Source organism: Prionailurus viverrinus, chromosome C1, assembly GCF_022837055.1.
Source record: "Prionailurus viverrinus isolate Anna chromosome C1, UM_Priviv_1.0, whole genome shotgun sequence".
Lineage (NCBI taxonomy): Eukaryota > Metazoa > Chordata > Mammalia > Carnivora > Felidae > Prionailurus > Prionailurus viverrinus.
In genome coordinates this window covers 18,347,905-18,375,824 of record NC_062568.1, presented here as the reverse complement: position 1 = coordinate 18,375,824, position 27,920 = coordinate 18,347,905, and the positions used below count along the sequence as shown (strand labels likewise).

Genomic DNA, 27,920 nt, shown 5'->3' with positions numbered 1-27,920 from the left:
AATGGGTCTATCCATCAAGAAGATCTAATAATTGTAAATATTTTTATGCTTCCAACTTGGGAGAAGCAAAATATATGAATCAGTTAATAACATACTTAAATAATACGTAAATAAACTCATTGAAAATAATACAGTAATTGTAAGGGACTTTAATACCCCACATACAACAATAGACAGATCATCTAAGCAGAAAATCAACAAGAAAACAATGGCTTTGAAGGGCACACTGAACAAGAGTGACTTAACAGACTATTCAGAACATTCCATCCTAAAACAGTAGAATACACATTCTTTTTGAGTACACATGGAACATACTCCAGAATAGATCATATACTGGTTCACAAATAATCCCTCAACAAGTACAAAATTTGAAGATCATACCATGCATATTTTCAGACCACAATGCTGTGAATCTTGAAGTCAACCACAAGAAAAGATTTGGAAAGCTCCCAAGTACATGGAGGTTAAAGAACATCCTACTAAAGAGTGAATGGGTTGACCAGGAAATTAAGGAAGAAATAAAAATACATGAAAGCAAATGAAAATGAAAACACAACAGTCCAAAACCTTTGGGATGCAGCAAAGGCAGTCCTAGGAGGGAAATATGTTGTATACAGGCCTACCTTAAGAAACAAAGTTCTCCAATACACAACCTAACCTTTCACCTAAAGGAGCTAGAAAAGGGACAGCAAATAAATTGTAAAGCCAGCTGAAGAAGGGAAATAATAAAGACTAGTGCAGGAATAAATGACATAGAAACAAACAAAAAAAAAAACCTCACTAGAACACAAATAATAGCTGCTTCTTTGAAAAAATTAAAAATCGATATACCCCTACTCAGACTTATCAAAAAGAAAAGAGAAAGGACCCAAATAAAGTCATGGATGAAAGAGGAGAGATCACAACCAACACCACAGAAATACAATTATAAGAGAATATTATGAAAAATTATATGCCAACATGTGGGACATTCTGGGAGAAATGGATAAATTCCTAGAAACATACTACCAAACATGAAACAGAAAGAAATACAAAATTTGAACAGATCCATAATCACCAAAGAAATTGAGACAGTAATCAAAAATCTCCCAACAAATGAAAGTCTAGGGCCAGATGGCTTCCCAGTGGACCTCTAACAGACATTTAAAGAAGAGTTAACCTATTCTTCCTAAACTTTTCCAAAAAATAGAAATGGAAGGAAAACTTCCAAACTCATTCTATGAGGCCAGCATTACCTTGATTCCAAAATTAGACAAAGATCCTACTAAAAAGAAGAATTACAGGCCAATATCCCTCATGAACATGGATGCAAAAATTCTCAGCAAGATACTAGCAAATCTAATTCAACAGTACATTAAAAGAATTATTCACCATGATCAAGTGGGATTTATTCCTGTACTGCAGGGTTGGTTTAATATTCACAAATCAACCAATGTGGTATAACTCATTAATAAAGAAAAGATAAGAACCATATGAGCCTCTGCAATAGATGCAGAAAAAAAACATTTGTCAAAATATAGCATCCGTTCTTGATAAGAAACCCTCAACAATGTAGGGATAGATAGAACATACCTCAACATATAAAGGCCATATGTGAAAGAACTGCAGCTAATATCATCCTCAATGGAGGAAAACTGAGAGCTTTTCCCTTAAAGTTGGAAACAAGATAAAGATGTCCACTTTCACCATTACTATTTAACATAGTTGTGGAAGTCTTGGCCTCAGCAGTTAGAAAACAAAAACAATAAAAGACATTCAAATTGGCAAGGAAGATGTCAAACTTTCACTATTTGCAGATAATATGATACACTGTAGAAAACCTGAAAGACTCCACCAAAAAATTTCTATAAATAATACATGAATTCAGCAAAGTTTCAGGATATGAAATCAATGTACAGAAACTTGTCGCATTTCTATCCACCAATAATGAAGAAATGAAAGAAGAAATCAAGGAATATATCCCATTTGGCAATTGCACCAAAAACAATTAGATACCTGGAAATAAACCTAACCAAAGAGATAAAAACCTGTACTCAGAAAACTATAGAAGACTTATGAAAGAAATTGAAGAGGACACAAAGAAATGGAAAAGCATTCTATGTTCATGGATTTGGGAGAATAAAAATTGTTAAAATGTCTATACTACCAAAGAAATAGACACATTTGATGCAATCTCCACAAAAATACCACCAGCATTTTTCACAGAACTAGAACAAACAATCCTAAAATTTGTATGGAACCACAAAAGACCCCAAATAGCCAAAGCAATCCTGAAAAAGAAAAACAAAAATGGAGGCATGACGATTCCATTTTTCAAGCTATATTATAAAGCTGTAGTCATCAAGATAGTGTGATACTGGCACAAAAAACAGACACATAGATCAGTGCAACAGAATAGAAAACCCAGAAATGGACCCACAACTATATGGTCAACTAATTTTTGATAAAGCAAGGAAGAACATCCAGTGGAAAAAAAGTCTCTTCAACAAATGACACTGGGAAAACTGTACAGCAACATGCTGAAGAATGGAACTGGACCACTTTCTTATACCATACGCAAAAATAAACTCAAAATGGATGAAAGAGCTAAATGTGAGACAGGAAGCCAACAAAATTCTAGAGGACAACACAGGCAGCAACCTCTTTGATCTTGGCAGAGCAACTTCTTACTAGACATGTTCCTGGAGGTAAGGGAAACAAAAGCAAAAATTAACTATTGGGACTTTATCAAGCTAAAATGTTGTGCACAGCAAAGGAAACAATCAATAAAACTAAAAGGCAACAGATGGAATGGAAGAAGATATTTGCCAATGACATATCTGATAAAGGGTTAATATCCAAAATCTATAAAGGACTAATCAAACTAAACACCCAAAAAATAAATAATCCAATTATGAAATGGGCAGAAGACATAAATAGAGATTTTTCCAAAGAAGACATCCAGATGGCCAACAGACACACGAAAAGATCCTCAACATCATTCATCATTCAGGAAATACAAATCAAAACCATGATGAGATGCCACATCACACCTGTCAGAATGGCTAAAATCAATAACACATGAACCAACAGGTTTTGTCAAGGATGCAGAGAAAGGGGAACCCTCTTGCACTGCTGGTGGGAATGCAAACTGGTGTAGCCACTCTGGAAAACAGTATGGAGGTTCCTCAAAAAGTTAAAAATATAACAACCCTACAATCCAGCAATTGCAGTACTAGGTATTTACCCAAAGGATAACAGATATACAAATTTGAAGGGATATATGTACCTTGATATTTATAGCAGCATTGTCAACAATAGCCAAACTATGGAGAGAGCCAAAACATCACTTGTCACTGGATAAAGAAGATGTGGTATATGTATACACAACGGACTATTACTCAGGCATTAAAAAGAATGAAATGTTGCCATTTGCAAGGACATGGATTGAGTTAGAGTGTATTAAAGTAGGTGAAATAAGTCAGAAAAAGACAAATACCATATAACTTCAGTTATATGTGGAATTTAAGAAACAAAACAGATGAACACATGGGAAAGAGGGGGGAAGATAAGAAAGGAAACAAACCACAAGAGGTTAGCAGAGGGAGGTGGGTGGGGTGAGCTAGATGGGTGATGGGTATTAAGGAAGGCACTTGTTATGAATAGCACTTGGTTTCGTATGTAAGTGATGAATCACTGAATTCTGCTTCTGAAACTGATATTGCAGTGTATGATAACTATAACTAGAATTTAAATAAAAATTTGAAAAAGAGAAAAAAACTATAAAAAAGATGCTTTTCCCTTAAATGCTTCTTTAAAGGTATTTAGTTCAGTTCTGAGTTGTGTCATGCAATTTTCTTTTGCTTCAGGGTTTGTTTTTATTTTTTGGGGGGAGGGTTCATCGCTCCAGATGTTCAATCTCTTATTTCCTGCTTTTTTTTGGGTAATAATCCTATATGGATTATTTTTTCCTTCTGTTCATTGCTGTTGATTTGGGGTTATTTCTGATATTTCTATTTTCTAATTCTATCAATGCCCTTTTCTATAGAACTGTACATCAGAACTGGTTTCTTTAGTGGGTTTTTTTTTTCTCAGACCGTGGGTGGGGTCATGTGTCCAATATTTTGGTTCTCTTTGTGTTGTAGATCCTAAATTTTTTTATTCACATTTTTATCTTTTCACTGTTCATCTGCCAAAGGCCACATCTTTCTCTTTTTTGGCCTTCTGTTCCCAGAAACTAAGCCTTTTGAAAACCACCAGTTAATGTTGCCTGCTTTCATAATTCCCTCCCCCAAATCCCAATACCCTACCAGGAAACAATTTTACTATTTTATCTTGAAGGATGGACTCTATCTGAAGCTGATTCTGCCTTATTAACATGCCTCTTTCCTTTCAGTTTTTCTCAGTTTGCTCTTGCTTTGTATGAAGGCTTTCAGCAGGGGAGAAGCTTGAGAGCTTGCTTGCTGGAATTTGTTTTTTTTCTCCTATTGAAGTTATTTTTAATTTTGAGAAGGTTATGCTGAACATTTGATTTTTGTGGTTTCTTATTCTTTGTGCTCTTTATTGTTTTTGCAGGAGATATTCTGAGATGCTGTCATCGGTATCACAGGTCTTTAAATATTTGAGGTTTATATTTTGAGACCACATGCAGGAATCTTAGAATTGTTGTATCTAACCAATGAATTGAGTTTATTAATACAATGGATGTCTCCTTTGCCTGTCCTTTGTATTAAAGTCTGCTTATTTTGTCCAGGACTGATTTCTTTTTGGTGTTTGCATGGTATACATATTTTTCTTTCTTTTCCACCATTTTTGTTTCCATATACTTTAGTTTTGTATATTAAACAGCATATACTACACCTGAATTTTGATTTTACTTTTGGTCTGACAGACTATTTTGAATAGAGCATTTACTCTGCTGACATTCAATGAATTAGATGATATATGGGGATACATTTCACTATCTGATTATTTTCTTTTTATTTGTGCCTCATTGTTTAAATTCCTTTCTTTTGTCTTTATGGAGCTTTTTATAATTATTATTATTCCATTTTATTTCTGTCTACTAGCTTGATAATTTAGTGGATATGTTAGAGATTACTACCTGAATCCTTTGTTCATCAGATTCTAATACAAATTAATACTTTTTACCTTTCCCCATGATCTAGAAGTTTATTTATTCCTCTTACATTTGTACTATTCTACTGTTGTCACATATTTTAATTTGTATATATTTTAAACTCTATGAAACTTTGTTTTTGTTAATAGAGCTTGTTATCTTTTAGATATGGTTAAATATGTGCCTATGTCATTTCATCATTATTTCATATATCCTTGAGTTTCCATCTGAGATCATTTTCCTCCTAAGGTTTTTTAAAAATTTCCTTATGTAGACCAACTCATGAAAAATCCTCTCATTTAATTTTGTCTGAAAGTGACTATTTTATCTCCAGTTTTGAAAGATAATTTTACTGGATAGCAAATATCTTCTTTTTTATTCCCAAGTTCTTATTTCAATTCTACCTTGTTAACATACAGTGCAATATTAGTTTCAGGTGTAGAATTGAATGATTAATCACTTTCATACAACACTTGGTACTCAAGTGCCCTCCTTAATCCTTAGCACCTCTGTAACTCACCTGCCACCCCCACCCCCCAATAACCATCAGTTTGTTCTCTATAGTTAAGAGTCTGTTTCTTGGTTTTCCTCTCTTCCTCGCCCCCCCCCCCATGTTCATTTGTTTTGTTTCTTAAATTCTAAATATGAATGAAATCATATGGTATTTGTCTTTCCCTGACTGACATACGTCATTTAGCAGAATATACTCTAGCTCCATCCACATCATTGCAAATGTCAAGATTTCATTCATTTTTATGGTTGAGTAATATTCCATTGTGTGTGTGTGTATACATACAAACATATGTATATATATATATATGTATATATATGTATATATAAACATATATATATGTATATATATGTATATATATAAACATATATATATACACATATATATATACACATACCACATATTTAATTTTTTTTTATTTTATTTTTTTAGAGAGCGAGTGAGAGCATAAGCAGGGGAGAAAGGCATGGAGAGGAGAAAGAGAGAAAGAGAGAGAGAGAGAAAGAGAATCTTAAGCAGGCTCCATGGTCAGCACTGAGGCCAATGTGGGGCTTGATCCCACAAGTCCAGGATCATGACCTGAGACAAAACCAAGAGTTGGACGCTTAACCAACTGAGCCATCCAGGTGCCCCTGTACCCCATCTTTATCCATTCATCAGTCAATGGGCATTTGGGCTCGTTCCATACTTTGGCTATTGATAATGCTGCAGTGAACATCAAAGCACATATATCCCTTTGAATTAGTATTTTTATATTCTTTGGGTAAATACCTAGTAGCTACTCTGCAAAACAGTATGGAGTTTCCTCAAAAAGTTAAAAATAGAACTAACCTATGATCCAACAATTGCACCAGTAGGTATTTATCCATTGAATAGCAAATATTTTCTTTTAGCACTTTTCAGACACTGTTCCATCATCTTCTGGCTACCCTTGTTCTGTTGAGAAGCTGGTTGTAATTCTTACTATATCTCACAATATATCTGTATTTCCCTCTGGCTTCTTTAAATATTTTTCTCTTTATCTTTGATTTTCAGAAGTTGTATTATGATATAATACATAGGATTTTCTTTTTATTTATACTGCCTGTAGTTTGTCATGCTTTTTGATGTTGTTTATCAGTTTGGAAAATTCTCAGCCATTATTTCTTCAAATATTGCTTCCTCACCATTTTCTCTCTATTCCCATCTGGGATGCCAGTTTACATTTTGTAGATATTTTTTCCTTCTATTCTCTTTTCTTTCTTTTTTTTTTTTCCTGTATATTTAACGTCCTCCTGTGTCAGCCGGGTTGTTTCCTTTGGAACAATTTGCCAACTAACAAATTAACACCTGTGACTGATTTCTCTAGCATCTGTATTCCCTGTGGGTTAGTTCCTAATGTCCAGTATTTCTTTGGGGTTTTGGTCACATTGTCTTGAGTTTTATATGCCTGTTTTTGTTTGTCTTTTTGTTTGTTTTGTTTTTTGAGCATCAGAAAATATTTACTTAAAAAATACAAGTCTTATTAGAGACACAAGAGTGATATTATCTTTTTCCAAAGAGGATTTATGCTGACATCTTGCAGGCAGCAGCTGTGCTGGAAACACTATCAGTTACATTATTACCTATTCCAATTAGATTGAAATGATTCTAAATTTAGCTTTAGTCTTTGGAATGTCAAATCTATTTCTAATTTCCTCTCATTCCTCAGTCTCAATCCAAAACATGGAGTGTTTACCAGACCCCATATTTTGGGTTCTCAGCTACAGGTTTTTGTTTTTGTTTTTTTTTTGGTCTCCATTTCTTAGCCTCCTCTATCAACATTATCTGACAAGCAGACAAAGCTTCATGAGGAAACAAACTCTAAATGCCAGTCTGACCTCCATGTGTGTCCCTCTTTTCTTAGATCTTGATCCCATTATTCTTCACTACATGGTTAAATTCCCAGATGCTTTCAAATACATTTTATAAAAAAATATTTTTACCATATTTTCTAGTTGTTTTCAACTGGAAGGTTGTTCCATATAACCTCTTTCGTCATTACTGAAATTCTTTTCTGTTCTGAGAAGAAACATTTATAAGCTTAAATTTTTATATTTATATACAGAATGTACTACATATTAAATAATTTAAAATAGAGTTTTTTTGTTGAAAAAATTATTGTTATAAATTTAGATCATATTTTTGCCCAGGAATTACAGTGCCTCCAGTATTTTTAAAATTAAATTACCTGGTCTTCCTGTTTCTTTATGGTCTTCTGTCATTTATCTTTCCAGACTTTCCATTCTTACCTACTTGTACCCCTCGTTTGTTTGTTTTCCCCTGCATTTGGGTTTCTCATTCCTATACTCGGTCTCTAAAAATACCTGCAGTGCTAGGTTTTGATTTTCCAAGAGTGCAAATTCTATTTTAGAATAATGTATGTTGTTTGCTACCATCTTATTCAAATGCCATTTTCTATCTCCAAGACTGTAATTCCCTTGAGCTTTAAATTAATTGGTCTATATCCCAAGAACAAGCCTAATTATCATGTCAGGATAGATCCATATCAGGAACTCTATTCCTTCTTAGTTATCTCACTCTGCTGAAAATCATCTGGCTAGAGATAAGTGTGCTTCACACCCTTGTATGTGCCTGCTAATGTTGCAGGGACACTCAAACAGGAATGAAACAACCTTTGGCAAAGTGATTAAGCTAATTTTGACCAGAAGACAAATGTTTGAAATCATTAAAATGCAGATTATCTTGAATTATTGCTACTTTATTATTCGGCTTTATTATGAATGCATAGTATATTTGGCCTACGTTAGTATAGCTAGAATTCAAAAGATAGAAGTTACATCAGAATCTCTGAAAGGTATTACTAAAATGTAAATGTATAATGGTTTAAAAATCATATTAACATACTGTTACTGTTGGTCACTGTAAATCAGTAGATTCATTTTTTAGAGTCACTAAATCTTTAACACTCATTATCATGCCAGGAAAAAAAATGAATAATGTCTGTACCTAGTCTTATTTAGGATTTAGCATCTAGTGACTGAATTAGGGAAATAAAATCCCTAGGTAAGTCCATGGACAACAATATAAATTGTAAAGTTCTTTTTATATAATTTCTACCTTGGAAAAATACATTGGCTCTGTTCCATGAATGAGATATGAACAATACATTGACTTTTGAGAAGGCCATTTGTTCACTAAATAGGCATTTATAGAGTATCTGTTGTGTATAAGATTCTATGCTAGAGAGACATATTTGTCTACTAATGGCTCATAGTTGAATGGAAGGACTATGCAATGACACAGTTGCAATATTCTCTAATAAGTACATTTCTACATTAATAAAATGGGCAGCACAAAGAAATATGTAATGTGAGGTAGCTATATATTTAGGGAAGTAGTGGAAAATGAAATTAGAGAGGCAGGCTGGGGTTATCCCCATGGATGGCCTTGTATCTGAGGAGTTGAAACTTTACCCTGTGGTTGGTAGGGAGACATTTGGAGAAATACATACAGGAGATGTATGATTATATATGCCTTAAAAAGTGTCATTTTTGTGTGAGGGTTTTTTAAAGCTGAGAGACATGTTGGAGCCTGCAGCAATCTCTTATGGACAATGATGGGAACCCATACTAAGAAAGGAGCAAGTAAATATGGAAGAAGGAATGAATTTTTAAAATGTGGCTCAAGAAATTTTAGAATTATCCCAAATTTCAGGCTTTCAAGTGAAAAGTATTGCTATTAATTGTGATTATGAATTCAAAAGTAAAACTGATTTAAGTGAAAGAAGAAAAAAATGTTTAGTGCTACACAGGGAGGCATCTGTAGAACATTTAAGTAGAGTTAGATGAAGCCAGTAAATACATTATGGTAAACCTCACACACGGACAAAAATGCTACAGGATTAGATGTGGAATGAGAAAAAAAGAGGGCAGTATGGACACTGGAGAAATTCAGTGTTTAAAGGGCAGGTCTACACATATTGCCTTTTTAAAAAAATACAAAATTTATTGTCAAGTTGGCTGACATACAGTGTACACAGTGTGCTTTTGACTTCAGTAGTAGATTCCCATGATTCATTGTTTACATGCAACACTCAGTGCTTATCCCAACAAGTACTGTCCTCAATGCCCATCACCCATTACCCCCCCTTACCCCCATCAACCCTCAGTTTGTTCTCCATTATTTAAGAGTCTCTTATGGTTTGCCTCCCTGTCTATTTGAAACTACTTTTTCCCCTTCCCTTTCCCCATGGTCTTTTGTTAAGTTTTTCAAAATTCACATATGAGTGAAAACATGGTATCTGTTACATCTATTGCTTTTTGATGACTAAACTAAATTCAGTGACAATGTCTAGAGAGGCCAGATAAATTGATGGTGGACATTAGATCATCTGTCATAAATTTAACTTTGGTAAATGTTGAAAAAATATTAAAAACTTTAGATTCTGATCATGACTTAAAGTGTTGATAGTGAGAGCCATAACAAATGAATAGACAAGGGCATTCTGTTATGCATATTTTAATAGATTGACTTGGTAGCTTATTCCATGCTATCCAAGACCAAGTCTAAAGAACTGATAGACTTTGGGGATGGAAGATGGGATTCCTACAGTCAAAGGCAGAATGTTGATTCAAACAATACATACAACTATGCAGCTAGTATATGGAATTAATTTCAGCATGACAGATTATATTCAGCCATTTTTAATTTTACACCTATAGCCATAAAAGAGACTCAGCATAATTCCTAGGAATTGACTGACATCCTATTCTAGGCGTTTCTTGGAAATTGAATACAAAATAAAACCTGGATTGCATGTTGGGGACAAACTTGTTAGGTGGGGTTATGTATCAGGGTTCTTACCAAAATTAAAGAAAACCAAATGAGTACATTTTTTATTTTGTTGTAATTAGTGTCTATGAAGACACTCTGACTCTAATAAGCAAACCATTTGAGCTGTTTTGTTGTTTAAAGTCTAGCCATATGGCAAAATAAATCACTAGCTATGTCAGTGCAACAATACATGTGAAATTACTTTGTAAACTCTATAATGCCATAATAATGAGTGCTGTTTTCACTAATGGAAAATTGTAACAGCATGACTTGTTGGGGCCTGTGAACATGAAAATGATGGTAGCTAGTATTTGTAAAAGTACTTATTTCCTATTCTCTACTTCCAAGGATCACAGTTACTAGCAATAGTTTTTCTTCAGGTACCTTTAAGCTCCTTCAGATCAGGAATATATGCCATATCCCTGTATTCCCATGCATCTAGTATACCACTTGTGCATTAATACATCTTTTTTCTGAATGAATTAATAGGAACCATTCTATAAGTTTTGCTTGATTTCTACTCTGTACGTGGAGAAAAAAGATTATATTAGAAAGAATTCATTTGATTATTTTTATCCGTTTATCTTTTGAATACTCTTAGGAAACTTCACTTAAACCAATGGCTTTAAATACAAATAAAAATTTTTCACAAGTTTAGTAACTTGTAAATCAGGGATAGGGATAGAAAATTGGGGCGCCTGGGTGGCGCAGTCGGTTAAGTGTCCGACTTCAGCCAGGTCACGATCTCGCGGTCCGTGAGTTCGAGCCCCTTGTCGGGCTCTGGGCTGATGGCTCAGAGCCTGGAGCCTGTTTCCTATTCTGTGTCTCCCTCTCTCTCTGCCCCTCCCCCATTCATGCTCTGTCTCTCTCTGTCCCAAAAATAAGTAAAAAAAAAAAAAAAAAAAAGAAAATTGTATTCCATATATGTATTTGGTTTGGCCCTCCCAGTGTTGACATTATTCAGGATTAAATAGATTTATATATATTTGTTACCAACATTTATAATTCATTCTAATTCACCTAAAAATGTATTGTTATCCTTCTTTCCAACCACACTGGTCTCCATTTTTGTTAGATGATGCCATGCTCACTCACTCCCTCCTTTGGGACCTTGAACTGGCTTTTCTCTCTTCCTGGAATGCTCTCCTGCTGGATAGCTTCACTGTCAACTCCATCACTGCCTTCAAGTCTTTCCTAAGATGTCAGCAAGGCTTATTCAGACCACTTGATGTGAAATTGCACAACTATCCGCCACAAGAAACTCTCCTCTTGCCCAGTATGCTTCCAATGTCCCTTTTCCTCTGTCCTTTTGCTTTCTTTTTAGAGCAGTTTTTATATCCTAACATTTTATGTGATTTACTTATTGTTTATATTTATTGATTTTTATGTCTCCCCAGTATACTATAAGCTACATATGGGCTGGAATGTTTGTTTTCTGTTTGTTTGTTAGTGTATTTAAGGCAGCTAGAATAGTGCCTGGTAGATTAGGATTATCAATACATATTTGTTGAATGACTAAATTAAAAACCCAAATATCTGAGTGTTTTTGAAAAAAAAAACACTAATATCTTCTAATGTTGGAATTACATTCATATGCATTCCTTCCATTGGTTGGAACTTAGTGGCAACTGGTGCTTTAAGTAAGATATGTATGCTTTCCTCAGACTTTGCAGTCATCACTGGCCCAATTGTTTTCCTTAGTACTGAGATGGAAATGTGATGGAATTCATCTTCATATTTCTGCTTTTGTTTTTCTTATACTAAGAGAAAAGTTAATTATATCTTATATTCATGTCTTTACTAAAAGGGGGAACATAGGATCCATGAAGAGCAAGAAAAGTATATGTTTACTAAAAAGGGGGGGCATATTTCTATATTGAAGTGAGGAATTTGTGTATTAAATGTATAAAATTTAAATTTTTCTATGACCATCTAATTAATTCATTTGAATTTTCCTCCTGATGCCTGGCTTTCGAATGTCTGATCCTCTTTGACATAGTGACAACTGCAATATTATTTAAAATTCAAAGATTAGAAGGATCATTGAAGCATATATTAACAGAAAGAAAATAAATATTGTAGGAGTTGATATTAATTGTAAGAACCTTGAGTAAACTCAGAGTGAAAGTTAGTTACTTTACTGGGAGTCTTGTAACACCGTAAGTCACCAAACCACAAGCAGATTATACTTGTAGATATCCACAGACAGTGAACACTTAAGGTAGCTGAGATAATAACGCTGTAAGCACAGGTTTGCATTTATATCTGGACATGAAAAACAAACTGATGCTAATCAGTTGGGGCAGAAGTAGTAGGCATGCCTCCTTAGCTGTTCGTCAAATAACTTAAGCTTGCTGCAACAAAATTTTGCGTTGCCTTTGAGGAAGGGAAGCAGATAAAGCCAGTGAGATGCCAATAATTATCCATACTTTCGGGACGCCTGGGTGGCTTGGTCGGTTAAGCCTCCGACTTCGGCTCAGGTCATGATCTCGCGGTCTGTGAGTTTGAGCCCCATGTCGGGCTCTGTGCTGACAGCTCAGAGCCTGGAGCCTGTTTCAGATTCTGTCTGTCTCTCTCTCTCTCTCTCTCTCTGCCCCTCCCCTATTCATGCTCTGTCTCTCTCTGTCTCAAAAATAAATAAACGTTAAAAAAAATTTTAATAATTATCCATAGTTTCTATCTACAAAACTTATCTGAAAACTCAGAGTAATGCCGTCACTCCAATAGATGAAAGTAGGAATTGCTGCTTTACTCATCTGTTGAAAACAGAGGCACCATTTTCAGAAGTGGCTCCACTTAATTTACATTTGCATAAAACATTGCCTTGCACTGCTTCAGTGTCTGGCACTGTCAGAAATGGTCACTTCTGTCATCATTATGGTGCACTTTTCTAAACCTTCATGTGCTTTCTGCTTCCTGTCTCTTCATTTCATTCATCCTCCCTTTGAATATTTTTGAGTTTGCAGCACTTTTATGTGATTATAATAGTGTAAACCAAAAGTTATAATTTATTGTCTAGGTATATTTTGCATGTGATATATAATGGATGCTTTTAGGTATTTGCATTATTGCATAACAGGCTTTATCAAAATGAAAAATTGGATGACAATATTTTTTTATTAAATTATAATGATTAATTTAACAACATTAAAGTCAGGATAAGATAGCTAAGCTAAATGTTGCAATTTCAATTACAAAAATGCATGCTTATTCCTCACTTTGGAAGTCTGCCAACTAGACAATATATTAGTGAATGGAACTAGACAAGCCACCCAATTTAGCAATTTCTAGCTGGTCAGATATGTCTTCAGGAAAATTTAACCTTTATAAGGCTTATTCTTGGTCTCTGCTTCATAGAGATTACACAACTGTTTATTTTAAATGAAAATTATAGTTAAAGGAATATAATCTAAAAGTCATCGAAATTTCTGTGTCTATCAATTTGAGTTTACATGAGGCTAAGTGGGGGAAATAATAAAGGTTTAGAAATTCTTCATCCTTTTTCAGATAAAACAGTTAGTGGAGAATTGCCTTACTTTACACACCTAAATAGATTATGTTCTTTACTGGAAAATGTTCAGTTCATTGACATTTGTCATCTTTGAATTAACTGCTTACATTTTTGTGTCAAACAGAATTTAAAAAGATGCTATAAGAATTTTCTTACAATAGTAAATTGACTGGTTTTTAAAACCATTGGGAAAATAAACAGCTGTATTTTAATAGCTACATATAAGTCATAACTAGATACTGTATGAATGACCCCATGACCTCCTTGAATCCTGCTTGGATTTTGATTAGCATCTTTTTAGGCTCCTGGGGACTATGGAAGTCATGAGGATGGCTTGAAGAGAAATAAAAGGATGAGAACCCAGCTGTGTTTGAAAATGCAGAGATGAATACAAAATAAAATAAAAAGCATAAAGACTTAGTTACTATTAATATTATGACACTTTCTTCTAGTTGCAAATTTATATGTATAGATATATCATGCATATGCCCTGTAAATTACGTGGATATCTTATAAATATTTTTTATACTTGTAGAATACAAGTGTTTTTTTCTTTTTGTGAATACAATTATTAATAGCTACATAGTGTCTTATTTTTTTTAAAATTTTTTTTTTTTTAACGTTTATTTATTTTTGAGACAGAGAGAGACAGAGCATGAACGGGGGAGGGGCAGAGAGAGAGGGAGACATAGAATCGGAAACAGGCTCCAGGCTCCGAGCCATCAGCCCAGAGCCTGACGCGGGGCTCGAACTCACGGACCGCGAGATCGTGACCTGGCTGAAGTCGGACGCTTAACCGACTGTGCCACCCAGGCGCCCCTACATAGTGTCTTATTACCTGGATTCATAGTATTCTGTAGTTCACTTAACCAATCCCTTTTTATTAGGAGTTAGGTGTTTTAAGTGCTTCAGTATAGTAAGTAATAGCTCATAGATATTTTCATGTACTTATCCTAGCACATTGGTTTGAATATTTTCTTAGAATATATTTTTAGAAATAGACCTACTGATAGAAGGCATTTGGTCATTTTTAAAATATGTTTGATACCCATGCCAAATTTCTCTCTAGAAAGGTTATATCAATTTACATTACTATTTGCAGTGTGTGAGAGTAACTGCATCAATGCACTAATCTTATTTTTAAAATATTGTTTACCGATTTGCAAATGAATAACATCTCATTTGTTATTTTAATCTGTATTTATTTAATGATTAGTGAGACTGAATCTTTTTACATGTTTACTGATTACTTTTTGGGTGACTTGTGTAACCATGATTTCTGTACATTTTTCTTTGAAAGAGTTTAGTTTTAATGATTGATTTTAAAATCTGTTTATATGTAATTATATTTGGTATTTAAACACTAACATTTTCTTAGTTTTTTTTTTCTTTTAGAAGTTTAAAAAACTACTTAATCAAATATAACTGTCTCCTACTTCACATTTTTTTTTCTTTAATGTTATGCTTAGAAGGGCTTCTGTATTCCCAGATCATATAAATATTTACTTATATGTCCTTTCTGTGTATTTTATGATTTTTTATTTTTTTAACATTGAACTCAAATCCATCTGGAATTAATGTGGGAGCAGGATGAGATTCAGTGTTCTACATTTTCTTCTCAAATAGCTAAACCAATTTTCACAACAACTTCTACAGAATAATTCATACTGAGTCTTCTGGAGACTTGGTCATCCAAATGTAGACTTACACCTCAAAGGAATCCAATGGCATGGGGATTTCACCAGAGTCAGTGACCTGCATTGAAAACTACCATGCTCCAGTGTAGAAGGTCCTAATGCGGAGCCTTACCGGCATTGTTAAGATAATATTTTTAGTAGATTTAATTGTGGTATTTTGTGGCCTATAGCAGATTAGAAACAGCAGGAGAAGGGGATTAAGAAAAGGGCAGAAATTACTGTAATTATGATGATTAGAAGGAGACAGAAAACTAAAAACTAGGCAAAGCTGTATTACTCAGTGGTAGTGTTCATAATGATTACCAAGCCACTAAGAAAATATTTCATGATCTTTATATTGTTCTGTTCAAGAAGTCCATTAATAAAAAGAAGTTAGAAGTTTTATTTTTTAATTTAAAAAAACTGGGAAAATATGCTATAATTAAAAGAATTTTGGAGTCAAACTCACTTGGATTTTAATTTGAGGTTCCTTATCCATGCCGTTGGGAAAGAGATCATTTTTTTTAGCCCAATTTTACCCATCTGTAAAATGGCGAACATAAATTACCTTGTATGGCAATGTTGTAATGAAATTGACGTACGTTTTACTGTTCGTCCTGCTTCCATCTCCTCCTCACCCCCAAGCCTGAGTCAAGAAAAATTTCCAAGTTTCTAAAAATTGCAGATGGATGTGGTATTCCCTTTAGCAATTCCAGGAACTCTTGTTTGTTTTTACTCTTAGTCAAGCCAAATGATTCTTTTAATCTGGAGGAAAAGTCAGGTTTTAAGTATTTTATAAATGGATCTTAGTTAACAGTTTCCAGCAGGAGGTATAAGAATACTGATAAAGTTACTGGAGATGTGGGCAAAGAAGAAATAACTCAGGCTCTGAAACCAGGGGAATCTGATTCCTGGTCCCAGAACTTGGACAAGTTCATCATTATTCTACCTGAGCTCCACTATTTATCCACCTGTAAAAGAGAGATGATAGTCAATATGCAGAACTGTTGGGAGGATTTAAGATAGTTACAGGTTTTTAAATAAATGGTAGCTATTATAATTTTTAATGTTAATCTTAACAATAAAAGCTTCATTGCTCTTCTTATGTGTTCCTTTCCTAAGTTTAATGATAAGTGGACTATTTAAAATGAGAATAGTTAAGGGACTCCTGGGTGGCTCAGTCAGTTAAGCATCTGACTTGATCTCAGTTCAGGTCTTGATCTCAGGGTCTTGATTTCAGGCCCTGCATTGAGCTCCATGCTAGGCATGGATCATACTTAAAAAAATAAAATGAGAATAGTTATATAAACAAAAATTATTATATATGATAAGTGGAAAATAGAAGTCTTTTTTCTTTAAAAAATATTAAGAACTTTTTAGATGCTTCTTGACTGGCTAGTGTTTGATTATGTTCTTTTGATGACATTTCAGGGAGACAAATAATAAAAGGGTGTAATGAATCATAAATTTCTGTGCATTACAATTGTTTTATTGATAAATGTAAATTCATTTTGACATTAGAGACTTTAAAATATTAAATACAATTTGTTCATTTTCTCTGGTTTGATTATGTGGCATATAGATTGTGCCTATTAAATTTATTCTTACAGATATGCTTTATAAATCTCTTAGCTAAGTTTGCTAAAATTTGAAAAATGGGTTGTTAATCAGATACTTCAGTGGTTCTCAAACTTGAGAAAATATCAGAATCACCCAGAGACTGAGACCTAGATTGCTGAGCTTCATTCCCAGAGTTCCTGATGAATTAAATTTGGGCTCTGACTTGAGAATTAGCATTTTAAATTAGTTCCCAGCTAATGCTGGTGTTCTGGTCAGAGGAACACTCTTTGAGAACCACTAAAATTGGCTAATAGAAGTTAGTTCTCAAATAATATTCATTATTATTCAACATAGTAAAAAATATACACTTGTTTGACTTTTTTTTGACAAATTAAGCTTGTCAATTTTTGTTTTTGCTGTTAATTTTTTCTAAGCTTCTCAATTTTTGTATCCTAAAGGTGTTTCTTAAAATAATTCATTTCATGAAAAATCCTACATATACTCAGCAAAAGTATAAATCTAATTGTCATTTCTTGTGTTTTTAAATCAAATAAATCTTTGTTCTATTGGTTGGTGGCACAAATAAGCAGTTTAGTCTAGAAATATACTCTAAAAATATGATCAAGTAGAGGAGTTTCCAACTGATAGTTATTGGTTGTACATTTTATTTTTGCTAGGCTTTTTAGTCTAATTTGATATGAATCAAAGTAAAACAGAACTTAGTGATAGCTTTAACATAGTTAAAACTATTTTGCTTAATATAGTCATTTAGAGTAGAAACTTTAAAGAATAATTAGGAACTTAGATCACAAATGCTTAAGTACCTATGAAAACAGCACTTTATAACTATAATCCTTCTCCCTATAATCTAAGGCCACAATAATACAAACAAATATAAACATCAAGAAACTGAACAAATACCTAAATAAGGAAGGTTTGCCCTGACCCACTTCCATTTTCATACTTAGACTGTGAATGTCAATTAGCTCAATGAAGTCATGCTGATAATGTCAGTTGTCAGTCATTTACTAGATGGTGATGTGTGAAGTTTGTCAGCAGGCATGGACTACTTGAATGATAAATGAAATAATGAGGGCACAGAAGCCTGAACAAAACTTCTCCATTTTTGGTAAATTCCTCTCCACATGGGGATTTAAGACAAGAAGACAAAAAATACATTAAAATCTGTTTTGATGAGGCATTTATTTAATCCAGTATCTATCTTAAAACATTCATCCTTTACCTTTAAATTTTTAAAAATTAATGTAAATGGCCAATAATTAATCATAATCATTCCCCAACTATATTGGTCAATGTAAACAACATTAGCTGCTGCAAGAGAGAGATGAAAAACTATAGTCCTGTCTCAAGAAAGGTTCATTTGTAACTTGTGGATGGTGTGACTGTGTGTGACTCTCCTCCATTCAGTGACTCTGGGATGTGGGCAGCTATCTGTCATCTACACCATCTGTCATCTACATAATTCTCCAAAGTCATTGTGACAGGAAAAGAAAAATGGTGCACTACGTCAGGATGTTTCAAGGCTAGGACTGGAAGTGGCTTACATCATTTCTACTTATATCCTGTTTCAAAATCCAATCACTTTAACTCTGTTTAACTGCAAGGGAGGCAGAGAAATGCAGAAAAGCTTTCAATAGCCTCTGCTACACCTACCAAACTTGATTTATTTAAATAGTCATTTAAATCTGGGTTTTTAACTAAATCATATCCAGTTAAGTGCTGGTTTGAAAATACTAGGTACAAATTAAAGAGCATTTCATATACGTAGGACTGATTTCCTTAAATAGATTTCTATATTTTAAAATTTAAGAAAAAAACAATACATGTTCATGGTAAAATATTCAAACAGTAAATAAAGATATAAAATTAAAGGTAAATAATTCTCTTCTCTTTGTTTTGATATCCATTTGTTGACCGTTGTTAAGTTTCTCTCTCTAAAAATGTGTTATATATACATCAGTGCTTACCAATGTAGATCTTTTTTACTTTATAAAAATGGGATGATTTTATTTATATGCTATTCTGTAAATTTCTTTTTTAAGTTAATAATATATCACAGAGCTTAAAAAAATAATATATCACAGAGCTTATTCTCTATAAATATGTAAAAATTCTAAGTGATATTCAAAATAGTTAACAACCATTATAACATGGGCATTGACCAATCAGAATAGATGCTGGATGTGGGATGGGAGAAAGTGTCTGGAGGCCCAGGTGTGCTAGAAATTACTTTAATTAGGGCATGATGGTGAATAAATTGGGAACAAGGGTTAGTACCCAAAGTAGGGGCTAGGGTCAGTGGTAGAGAGGAACATGGAAGACATGCTCAGGATATCAGCTATTTTCCAAGTAGTATGAATATTTTTTTTAATATTATAACAATCAACAAGGCCATACTGGTACACTAGGGTTGTATAAGTTCTGCAAATACCTCATTCTATTTTATGTAGTATACAAGAATTGTACTGTGATTAAAACTAATATATTAAAATAAATCAGTATATGAATACACAGATTGTTTTAAATACCCAATATTGTAAGAAATACTACAGATTAGAAAACAAAACAGAAACCACAAAATTAAATTAAAAAAATAGAAAACTTACATATGTAATTTGGGAAACCTTTGTGAAAATATCCATAAGGCCAATGCCTAGCAGTGGAACCACTAGAAAAAACAAGTCAGTTTTTATTTCAGTAGATATTTCCAATTTGCCCAATTGTATATCTACTTCATTCCAATAGATTTACTCCTTATTTTTTAACCTTAATATCTTCTGCATGTTTCTACTCTAGGTTTTCTCAATGATGTAGTTTTTCATTTATACTGTTCCTTCATGAGGCTGTGAGTCCTTCAATGGAAGGAGTGTCTTCCACTTGTTTTTTGGTATGGTAATTAACATAGTACCTGTTAAGTAAGGTACCTTACTGTTAAGTAAGGTAAGTAACATAGTACCATACAGAATAAACATTCACATGTTGAGTGAATGCTTGAGTGAATAATCTTGAACTTCAGGTTCAAAATTGGTCTGAGTAATTCCCTTGAATGTCAGGTCAACGGAAAGCAAAGAACAAGATAGAGAAGCAGACATGAGTTGAATGGCATAGATACAGGACCTGGAAAAAGCCTAAGTACCTAAGACACTCTGATATGAGGCCAAATAGATAGTTTGGCTTCCTAATAAGGATAGATACAGGGGATGCCTAATTGATACATCACCAAAACAGAGGAAGAGTTACCTGTTGAAGACTCTGAGTCTGGAGTTTCTTCTTTTCAAGCAAGAGAGCAGATGCAGAATTGAATACAAGAGAGGCTAATGTCCAGGAGGAGACAAAAGCCCCAAACAGCGGTTTTGTCTCTATATTTATTGAGCTCACAAGATATTACCCACGTGATGAACAAGAAGAAAACAAAAGATATTATCCACGTAGTGAACGTGAAGAAAATAAGATCTTACACATGTGAACGTGGAGAAAACAATCAGACACTAATCATTAACCTGTGTGTATAAGAAGCAAAGGGTCTGGGGGCAAGTGGAGTGGATTGGCATCAGATGGAAAGTAATTTCCTTCAGGTTATCTAACAATTTACTCGTGATCCCGTTACAGTATCTCGCTAGCTAACCTTGGGCACTTTTGCCTGTGGTGGCGACTTTCTGCCCTAAGATTTTTTTCTAATCCATTTATGTATGTAGAACCCATTTCCCCACAGTTACCCACCAGGTTTTTCAATAAGCAGGAAGACTGTATTTGATTCCGACTGGCTGGCCAGTGAAGCAAGAATTCCTTTTATTATTGAAGCTGGGACAAATAGAGGTAACCAACAGTTAACTAGATATAGGACTAGGATTCTGACAGGAAGATTCTGCTTCAATCTATATCCCAGGAGAATATTAAACCTGAAATTTGAGTAATATAAAATATTTTATTATAAATAGAGTATGACATAATTCATAATGAAATTACTAAGCAGTTGAAATTAAAATGTGCCACTAATTGCAGCAATAATATAAATATCCACAGAATAATAAATCCTTATAAATCCTTAAATTAGGTACCAAGCATGTGATTACTGCTTTACAGAGATTATCTCACTTACTACTCACAGCAGCCTATTAATCGGGTGTAATTTTGATTGTAGTTTACCGATGGAAAAATGCATCCTAAAAAGTTTGTTAAATAGCTTGACTAAATTCTCATGCTAGTATGTAGTGGAACTGAATCACTAGGGAAAGCCAGGGTTTTCAATCCTGACTTTTATTTCACATGGGGAAATTTAAAATAAATACCAATGTCAGAGCCTTACCTTTGGAAATTATTACTTAATTGGTCTGGGGTGGGATCCAGTAGAATTTGTATTTTTAAAAAGCTGCCTGATGATTTCAAAGGGTGGGCAGAGTAAAAGAACTGCTGACCTATCAAAGTATATTATTGAGAGATTAGCTGTGCCCTGCAGTTGTACTTTGTCAATACAAAGAAATAATAATGGTTATGTCATTTGAAAGAACAGTTTTAAAATTTATTTTATTCCCTCTGTTCTCTATGCATAGTCCTTATTTATAAATCCTGCATTTGCCTCACTGGTCCTGCCTGCCCATTTATTTGCTTTTGTTTCCTGGAATATTTCGGTTTACATGCTGGGCAATAGAAGAGTTCTTACATTTTGCGTCTGCAAGTGCATTTATGTTTAGATAGGATTGTTGTTTCTAGGCCTTTGCTACTCTTATAAATGTTCTTTTAAATACTTGTTCAGGTATTATTATATTTTCCTGTATTCTTTTCGGCTACACCAAATAGGATGTAGCTGATTTGGTTTTTATTAAGTCTAGTTGATTAGGTTTTATTAAATGTCTCATTGTATTAGTTTTATATAATGATTGGTTTAAAAATAATGATTGCTTGTAAAAATTGCTGCAGATAATAAGTTTATGGTTCTAGATTTTCCATGGAGTCAAAAAACTATATAAGACTGGATTCTGATTCACTTTGCCATATTTTCTAGCATAATAATTTATCCTGCCTCCATTTCAAACCCAAGCAACATTATTGAAATGAATTATCATAACAATAGAAAAATGGGCAAAAGGCATAAACATACAGTTCAGAAAAAAAAAGAAGCAAGAAATAAGAAACCCAAAACTTAAACCTAATCAATTAAGAAATGTCAATAAAATAGTTTTTTTAAATATGAATTAACAACAATTTTCCCTTAGACTTTTTAGCATATAGATATAATATAGTTTACATGTTTATTATTTGGTGTCCTCACACTAGAGTGTAATCTCCACAAGGAAGGGGGTTTTGTCTATTTTGTCCAATGACATAAGAGCTAAAACTAGTGCCTGTCATGTAATAGATGCTCAATGATAAATATTAGTCAAATAAGTATCTTACCGAATGTATTATTTTAAACGTGAGGAAGTATGTGTATATATGTGTATATAGCATTAACAAAGTTGCGGTGAATTGCACACAGTATTATATGACAGGCAGCATATACATTCATATAACGTTTCTGAAAAGCAGTCTATGAAGAGGTATCATGTTTTTTGTTAAGTATTTATTTTATTTTATAATTTAAAAATTTTTTTTAATGTTTATTTCTGAGGCAGAGAGAGACAGAGCACGAGTGGGGGAGGGTCAGAGAGAGAGGGAGACGCAGAATCAGAAGCAGGCTCCAGGCTCTGAGCTGTCAGCACAGAGCCTGACGCAGGGCTCGAACTCACAAACCGTGAGATCATGACCTGAGCCGAAGTCGGTCGCTCAACCGACTGAGCCACCCAGGCGCCCCTATTTTATTTGAATTATTTATTTACACTTTAAGGGTATAATCAGTGAAATGCAGATTTATAGACAGAAAGCTGTTCATGGCACCGATAATGTAAAGAAAATAAAAATAGCTAAATGTTAAAAACAATATGGTACTTTCAGAATAGACTAGAAAATGCAGTGGTATAATGTTAAATGAAAAATGGAGGGTGGATAATAGAGCATGATCTCAATTTTGTAAAAAATTAGAGGCAAATTATTACATCAAAGTGCTAATAGCAATTATATTTGTATGGTGAGAATAAGATATCCTTTCCTTTTTTCTTGGTAGTATATGGAATGCATGATATTTCTTTTCTTTTCTTTTTTTTAGTTTATTCATTTATTTTGAGAGAGAGTGCACATGCGTGAGCCGGAGAGTAGTAGCAGAAAAACAATCCCAAGCAGACTCCGCACTATTAGCACAGTGCCCAACACAGGGCTTGATCTCAAGAACCATGAGATTATGACCTAAGATGAAATCAAGAATTGGACACATAACTGACTGAGCCACCCAGCCCCTGAATGCATGATATTTCTATGTGAATGTATATTATTTTATCAGAACAATTCTTCTTTATGAAAATTGGTTTTTATCATTTTCCAACTCCAATGTAACCTCCACAAGGTCAAGACTTTTTATCTTTGTTCATTAGTGGATTCCTTATGCCTAAGTATGCCTGCTTTATGCCTAAAGTAGCACTGACAGATATTTTTGGAATAAACGAATGAGTACACAAATGATATACCTCCCTCTCTAAAGGTAATTTTACAGCATTAAGTGTAAGTGGATTGATTACTTCCTTTTTTTCCTGTGGAATTGAGCAATTAATGCACCCATGTTAATTAAGTGCCTGTGCTGGGGTGCCTGAGTGACTTAGTCAGTTAAGCGTCCGAGTTTGGCTCAAGTCATGATCTCACGGTTCATGACTTCAAGCCCCGTGTTGGGCTGTTTACTGACAGCTCAGAGCCTAGAGCCTGCTTTGGGATTCTGTGTCTCCCTCTCTCTCAAAAATAAAAAAAACTAAACAAATTAAAATAAAAAGTGCCTGTTCATAGTATATCCTCCTTCTGCTGAGGGGAGCTTACTTTCTCATGGACTAAAAATCATCTTTGATCTCCAGTTACAATTTGCTTGGCAGATGTGGATTCTAATGTATGTGAGATTTAAAGTGATTAAGACAAAAATCTTTTACTTTTAGTAAGTGCCTTTAAATTAGCCCTGTGTCCTCAGGTTTAAATAAGAATACCATGATTAATCAAATAACATATGTGATTACTTTGTTTCCCAATTAAAAATGTTTTTGGTTTACCATTTATAGAGACAAAAGGAGTATAAGAATAATCACAGATTTTGCTGACATTACTGCTGGGGATGGAAACTTTCTGAAAAAGGACAGTTGACCAATAATATAAGAAAGTGCTATATTGTGCTTCACTGTAATTTAATAGTGGTGTGTTTTAAAATAATTTTTACCATGTAGCATGCAGTTTAAACTTATATAAATAGATATGTGCCTTATTTAACATTTTATCTTTTTTGCATGTTTTCTCAAACTAAAATAGGAAATTAAGGACTTATGGTAAGTCCTGAGGGAATATACTGGTAATATTTATGTTATAATTTAATATTAAATAAGATAGAATATTAAATAAGACTGTATCAGTGTGTACAGTGATATGCCTATTTTGCACATAGCTCTTGCTTTTTCTTTTTTATCTAGGATTCAGAATTTCCCACAGATATGCAACCAAATCCAAACCTATATTTATATAAAGAAAATATTTGTCCAGCAAAAGTTGACTACAAGCTGAATAACATTTTTAGACTTCATGAACTTCCAGTGAGCTGGTAGGATTCTTGATGTTTTTTATTAATGCCTTTGAGATTTTGTTGTCATGTCTAAATTGTCTTGCTCTTATAGCCATTCATGGTTGAAGTGATTTGCTCTTAGCCCGTTTCCAAATTGCTACTCATAACAGCAAAAGAATCTGCTTATAGCTGCTGCAAGAAACTTAAAACTAATTGCTTTAGGCACTTGGTGGCAGTACAGACTAAGTGCACTATTGTGTATGTTTATTGTAAAGGTTGTAGTTCAGGGTTAAAAGAAAGCACAACTAATTTCTAGAGATGTTTGTAGGATTTCTTCTAAATATTGGATCTCAGCAACTAAGGATTTCATTTGATTATTTACTTATTATCAATGTATGTTTTTTTCTCATTAACAAATCGTTTATTTTGTTTTGAGGACTAGTTTTGTGAACCACAATCCTATCAGTTGAAAGACAAAACTCATTACTTGGTATTTATTAAATGCATTCTTTTCTGAATCTGCATATTTATATTCATACCTATTTTATATCTTAAAATTTTACACTGGTATTCAGTTTTCAAGATAAATATTAACATGGGCAATCTGCATATATATATGTTCTATGATATAGTTCTGTGGTTATTAAAAGTTTAGTAAGTGGTAAGCTTTTAGGATGTGATCATGGATATATCACTTGGATTATTGTTTAGGTAAGTAATATTCTTTTGTTACATTTGTTCATATATTGCCAAATTTATGTCATCAATCTTCAGGAAATTTTAGGCTTGTAAAAAATGTATAGCAAACATTATATAATTGTTCCTGTTATATTTAATGAGGAAAAATGTCTCAAAATAAGATGTTAACCAACTCCGATAACTGACATGCATTTACCTGTGGTGAGTACTTTTTTTTTTTTCATTTGCAAACTTTTCTCTGCTCCCACTGACTGGATATGTTATTTATTTTCTAAACCCTACTTGTTTGATTACTTCCATGTCGCAAGAATATTTATTATCTTTGATATCTTAAGGGCACAGCAGATATGATCTTATCTACCCTGACCAAAACCAGTAAGTTACTGAACTGAAAAGGTCTGTTTGTAAGGGAGCCATAAAAAAGATACATTCAACGTGAAGTATGTATTGTATTTTGTCTTAAAATAGTGCATTTGCATTCACATGCCAGTCTTTTGATGTAAGGCCATGACTTTTTTTTTTTAATATATGAAATTTATTGTCAAATTGGTTTCCATACCACACCCAGTGCTCATCCCAAAAGATGCCCTCTTCAATACCCATCACCTACCCTCCCCTCCCTCCCACCCTCCATCAGCCCTCAGTTTGTTCTCATGTTTTGAGTCTCTTATGCTTTGGCTCTCTCCCACTCTAACCTCTCTCTCTCTTTTTTTTTTCCTTCCCCTCCCCCATGGGTTTCTGTTAAGTTTCTCAGGATTCACATAAGAGTGAAAACAAGAAGGCCATGACTTTTTCTTTGATTGACTGTTGATTGGAATTTTACACTCTTCCATAAGCTATACCAATAATGTATCACTTACAGTTTCAATTTTGTTATTTCCTTAATCTGAAACAAGAACTTCAGACACTCAGAAGATGATCCTCTTACCTTTCCATAGTATTAATTTAATTTTCATTGACAGCATATTTATCACATTCATATTTCATCACCTTGATTAGTCTTTTAATTACATTTACAATAGCAAACACAACTGACTTATAAGGAGGGTTAGTAAAATACTCCTTTGAACTCTTTGTAATCATGGCTGTTAGCTGGTGAGAGTATCCTGTGCTGGTCTGCTTGGGTGTGGTCTGAGAGCTCTGAGTAGTTGAGGCACAGTGAACACAACTAGCATAGTTTACAGAGAAAATGAGAAATGCTGGTCAATCCAACCATTAAGTGGAGGTTAAGGGAAAAGTTTCGATTAAATGAAAATGAAGAGAAGATAATGAGGTAAATATTTAACTTTTAGTAAAAGACAAAATCTGGATTTGAGCTTGATTTATTTCCAGCCTTTGGAAAAACAGCTGCCCTGGTAACTACTACTGCAACCCAGGGAATAATTTCTCTGTCACCATCTTCACTAGTTAGCTCATTAGGAAAGAAGATTCTAACATTATAAGTTAGGCAGTTAAAAAAACAAAAACAAAAACAAAAAACAAAAACAAAACAAAAAACAATCAATCACTAATAGAGAGAATAATCACTAATTTTCTAGAGTAACATGCCTCAAAGGAAGATTAAGCTGTGACTTTGGGACAACTCATTTACCTGAGCCTTTTGTTGCCTGTCTTACTCATTTTCAATTTGTCTTGGTTGCTACTTCTTCATACCACCATTTCTTCATTGTCACACGCTTATTTCTCTCCCCACTTATTTTACTCTACCTCTTTCTCTGTATTCTCATTCTATACCACCAACCCTTAACTAACCATAGTATAAAATTAAATTGTAAGTTTTCTGTGTTGCTCAAATAATTTAATATTCTCTATTCTTAATTTTAAAACCAAATCACTCTCTCCCTGACCCCACATACACACCCAAAGGTTTCGTACTTTATGATTCTTTAATATAATGTTTATTGACTCATATATATATTTCTTTAAGATATAAGGAAAAGGCTTTTGTTTTATAAATTTCTGTTTATTTATTTTTGTTTGTCAGTTACCATCAATGGAAATTAAGCTCTCCCTCTGTGGTGTATAGGTTCCTTAACTTTATCAAAATAATAATAATAATAATAATAATAATAATAATAAATAATAAAAGAATATCAGTAATAACAATAAGCATCTATAAATGCCAGGATTCAGCTGCTTTGCTTTATACACGCTATGTTTGACCTTTATGTTTCTATAGGGAATTTATTATCTTCCCTATTTCTCTCTCTCTCACACACATACATAGCTCAGAGATCTTGAGAATCACAGAGAAAGAATTTGTATTGGGTCTGGTTAACCCAAAAGCAAACCTCTAGACAGTGAAGAAGCCATGCATTATTTTAAAGAAAAATGCTGAGGAAATAGTGTCTGTATTCACAATAAGGCATACAAGTTTGCCAGTAACATACAACTATATAACCTATGAG

General features: G+C 33.6%; 1 protein-coding gene across 2 annotated transcripts in view; it reads left to right on the top strand.

Annotated features, from left to right (window-relative positions):
• Positions 1-27,920, top strand: part of SPAG16 (sperm associated antigen 16) — a 1,004,778-nt gene that overhangs the window by 134,775 nt on the left and 842,083 nt on the right. For both annotated transcript variants that reach the window (XM_047872137.1, XM_047872136.1), the window contains exon 10: positions 24,725-24,852. In XM_047872137.1, the coding sequence (XP_047728093.1) occupies positions 24,725-24,852 (128 nt within the window). The remainder of the gene's footprint in view (positions 1-24,724; positions 24,853-27,920) is intronic.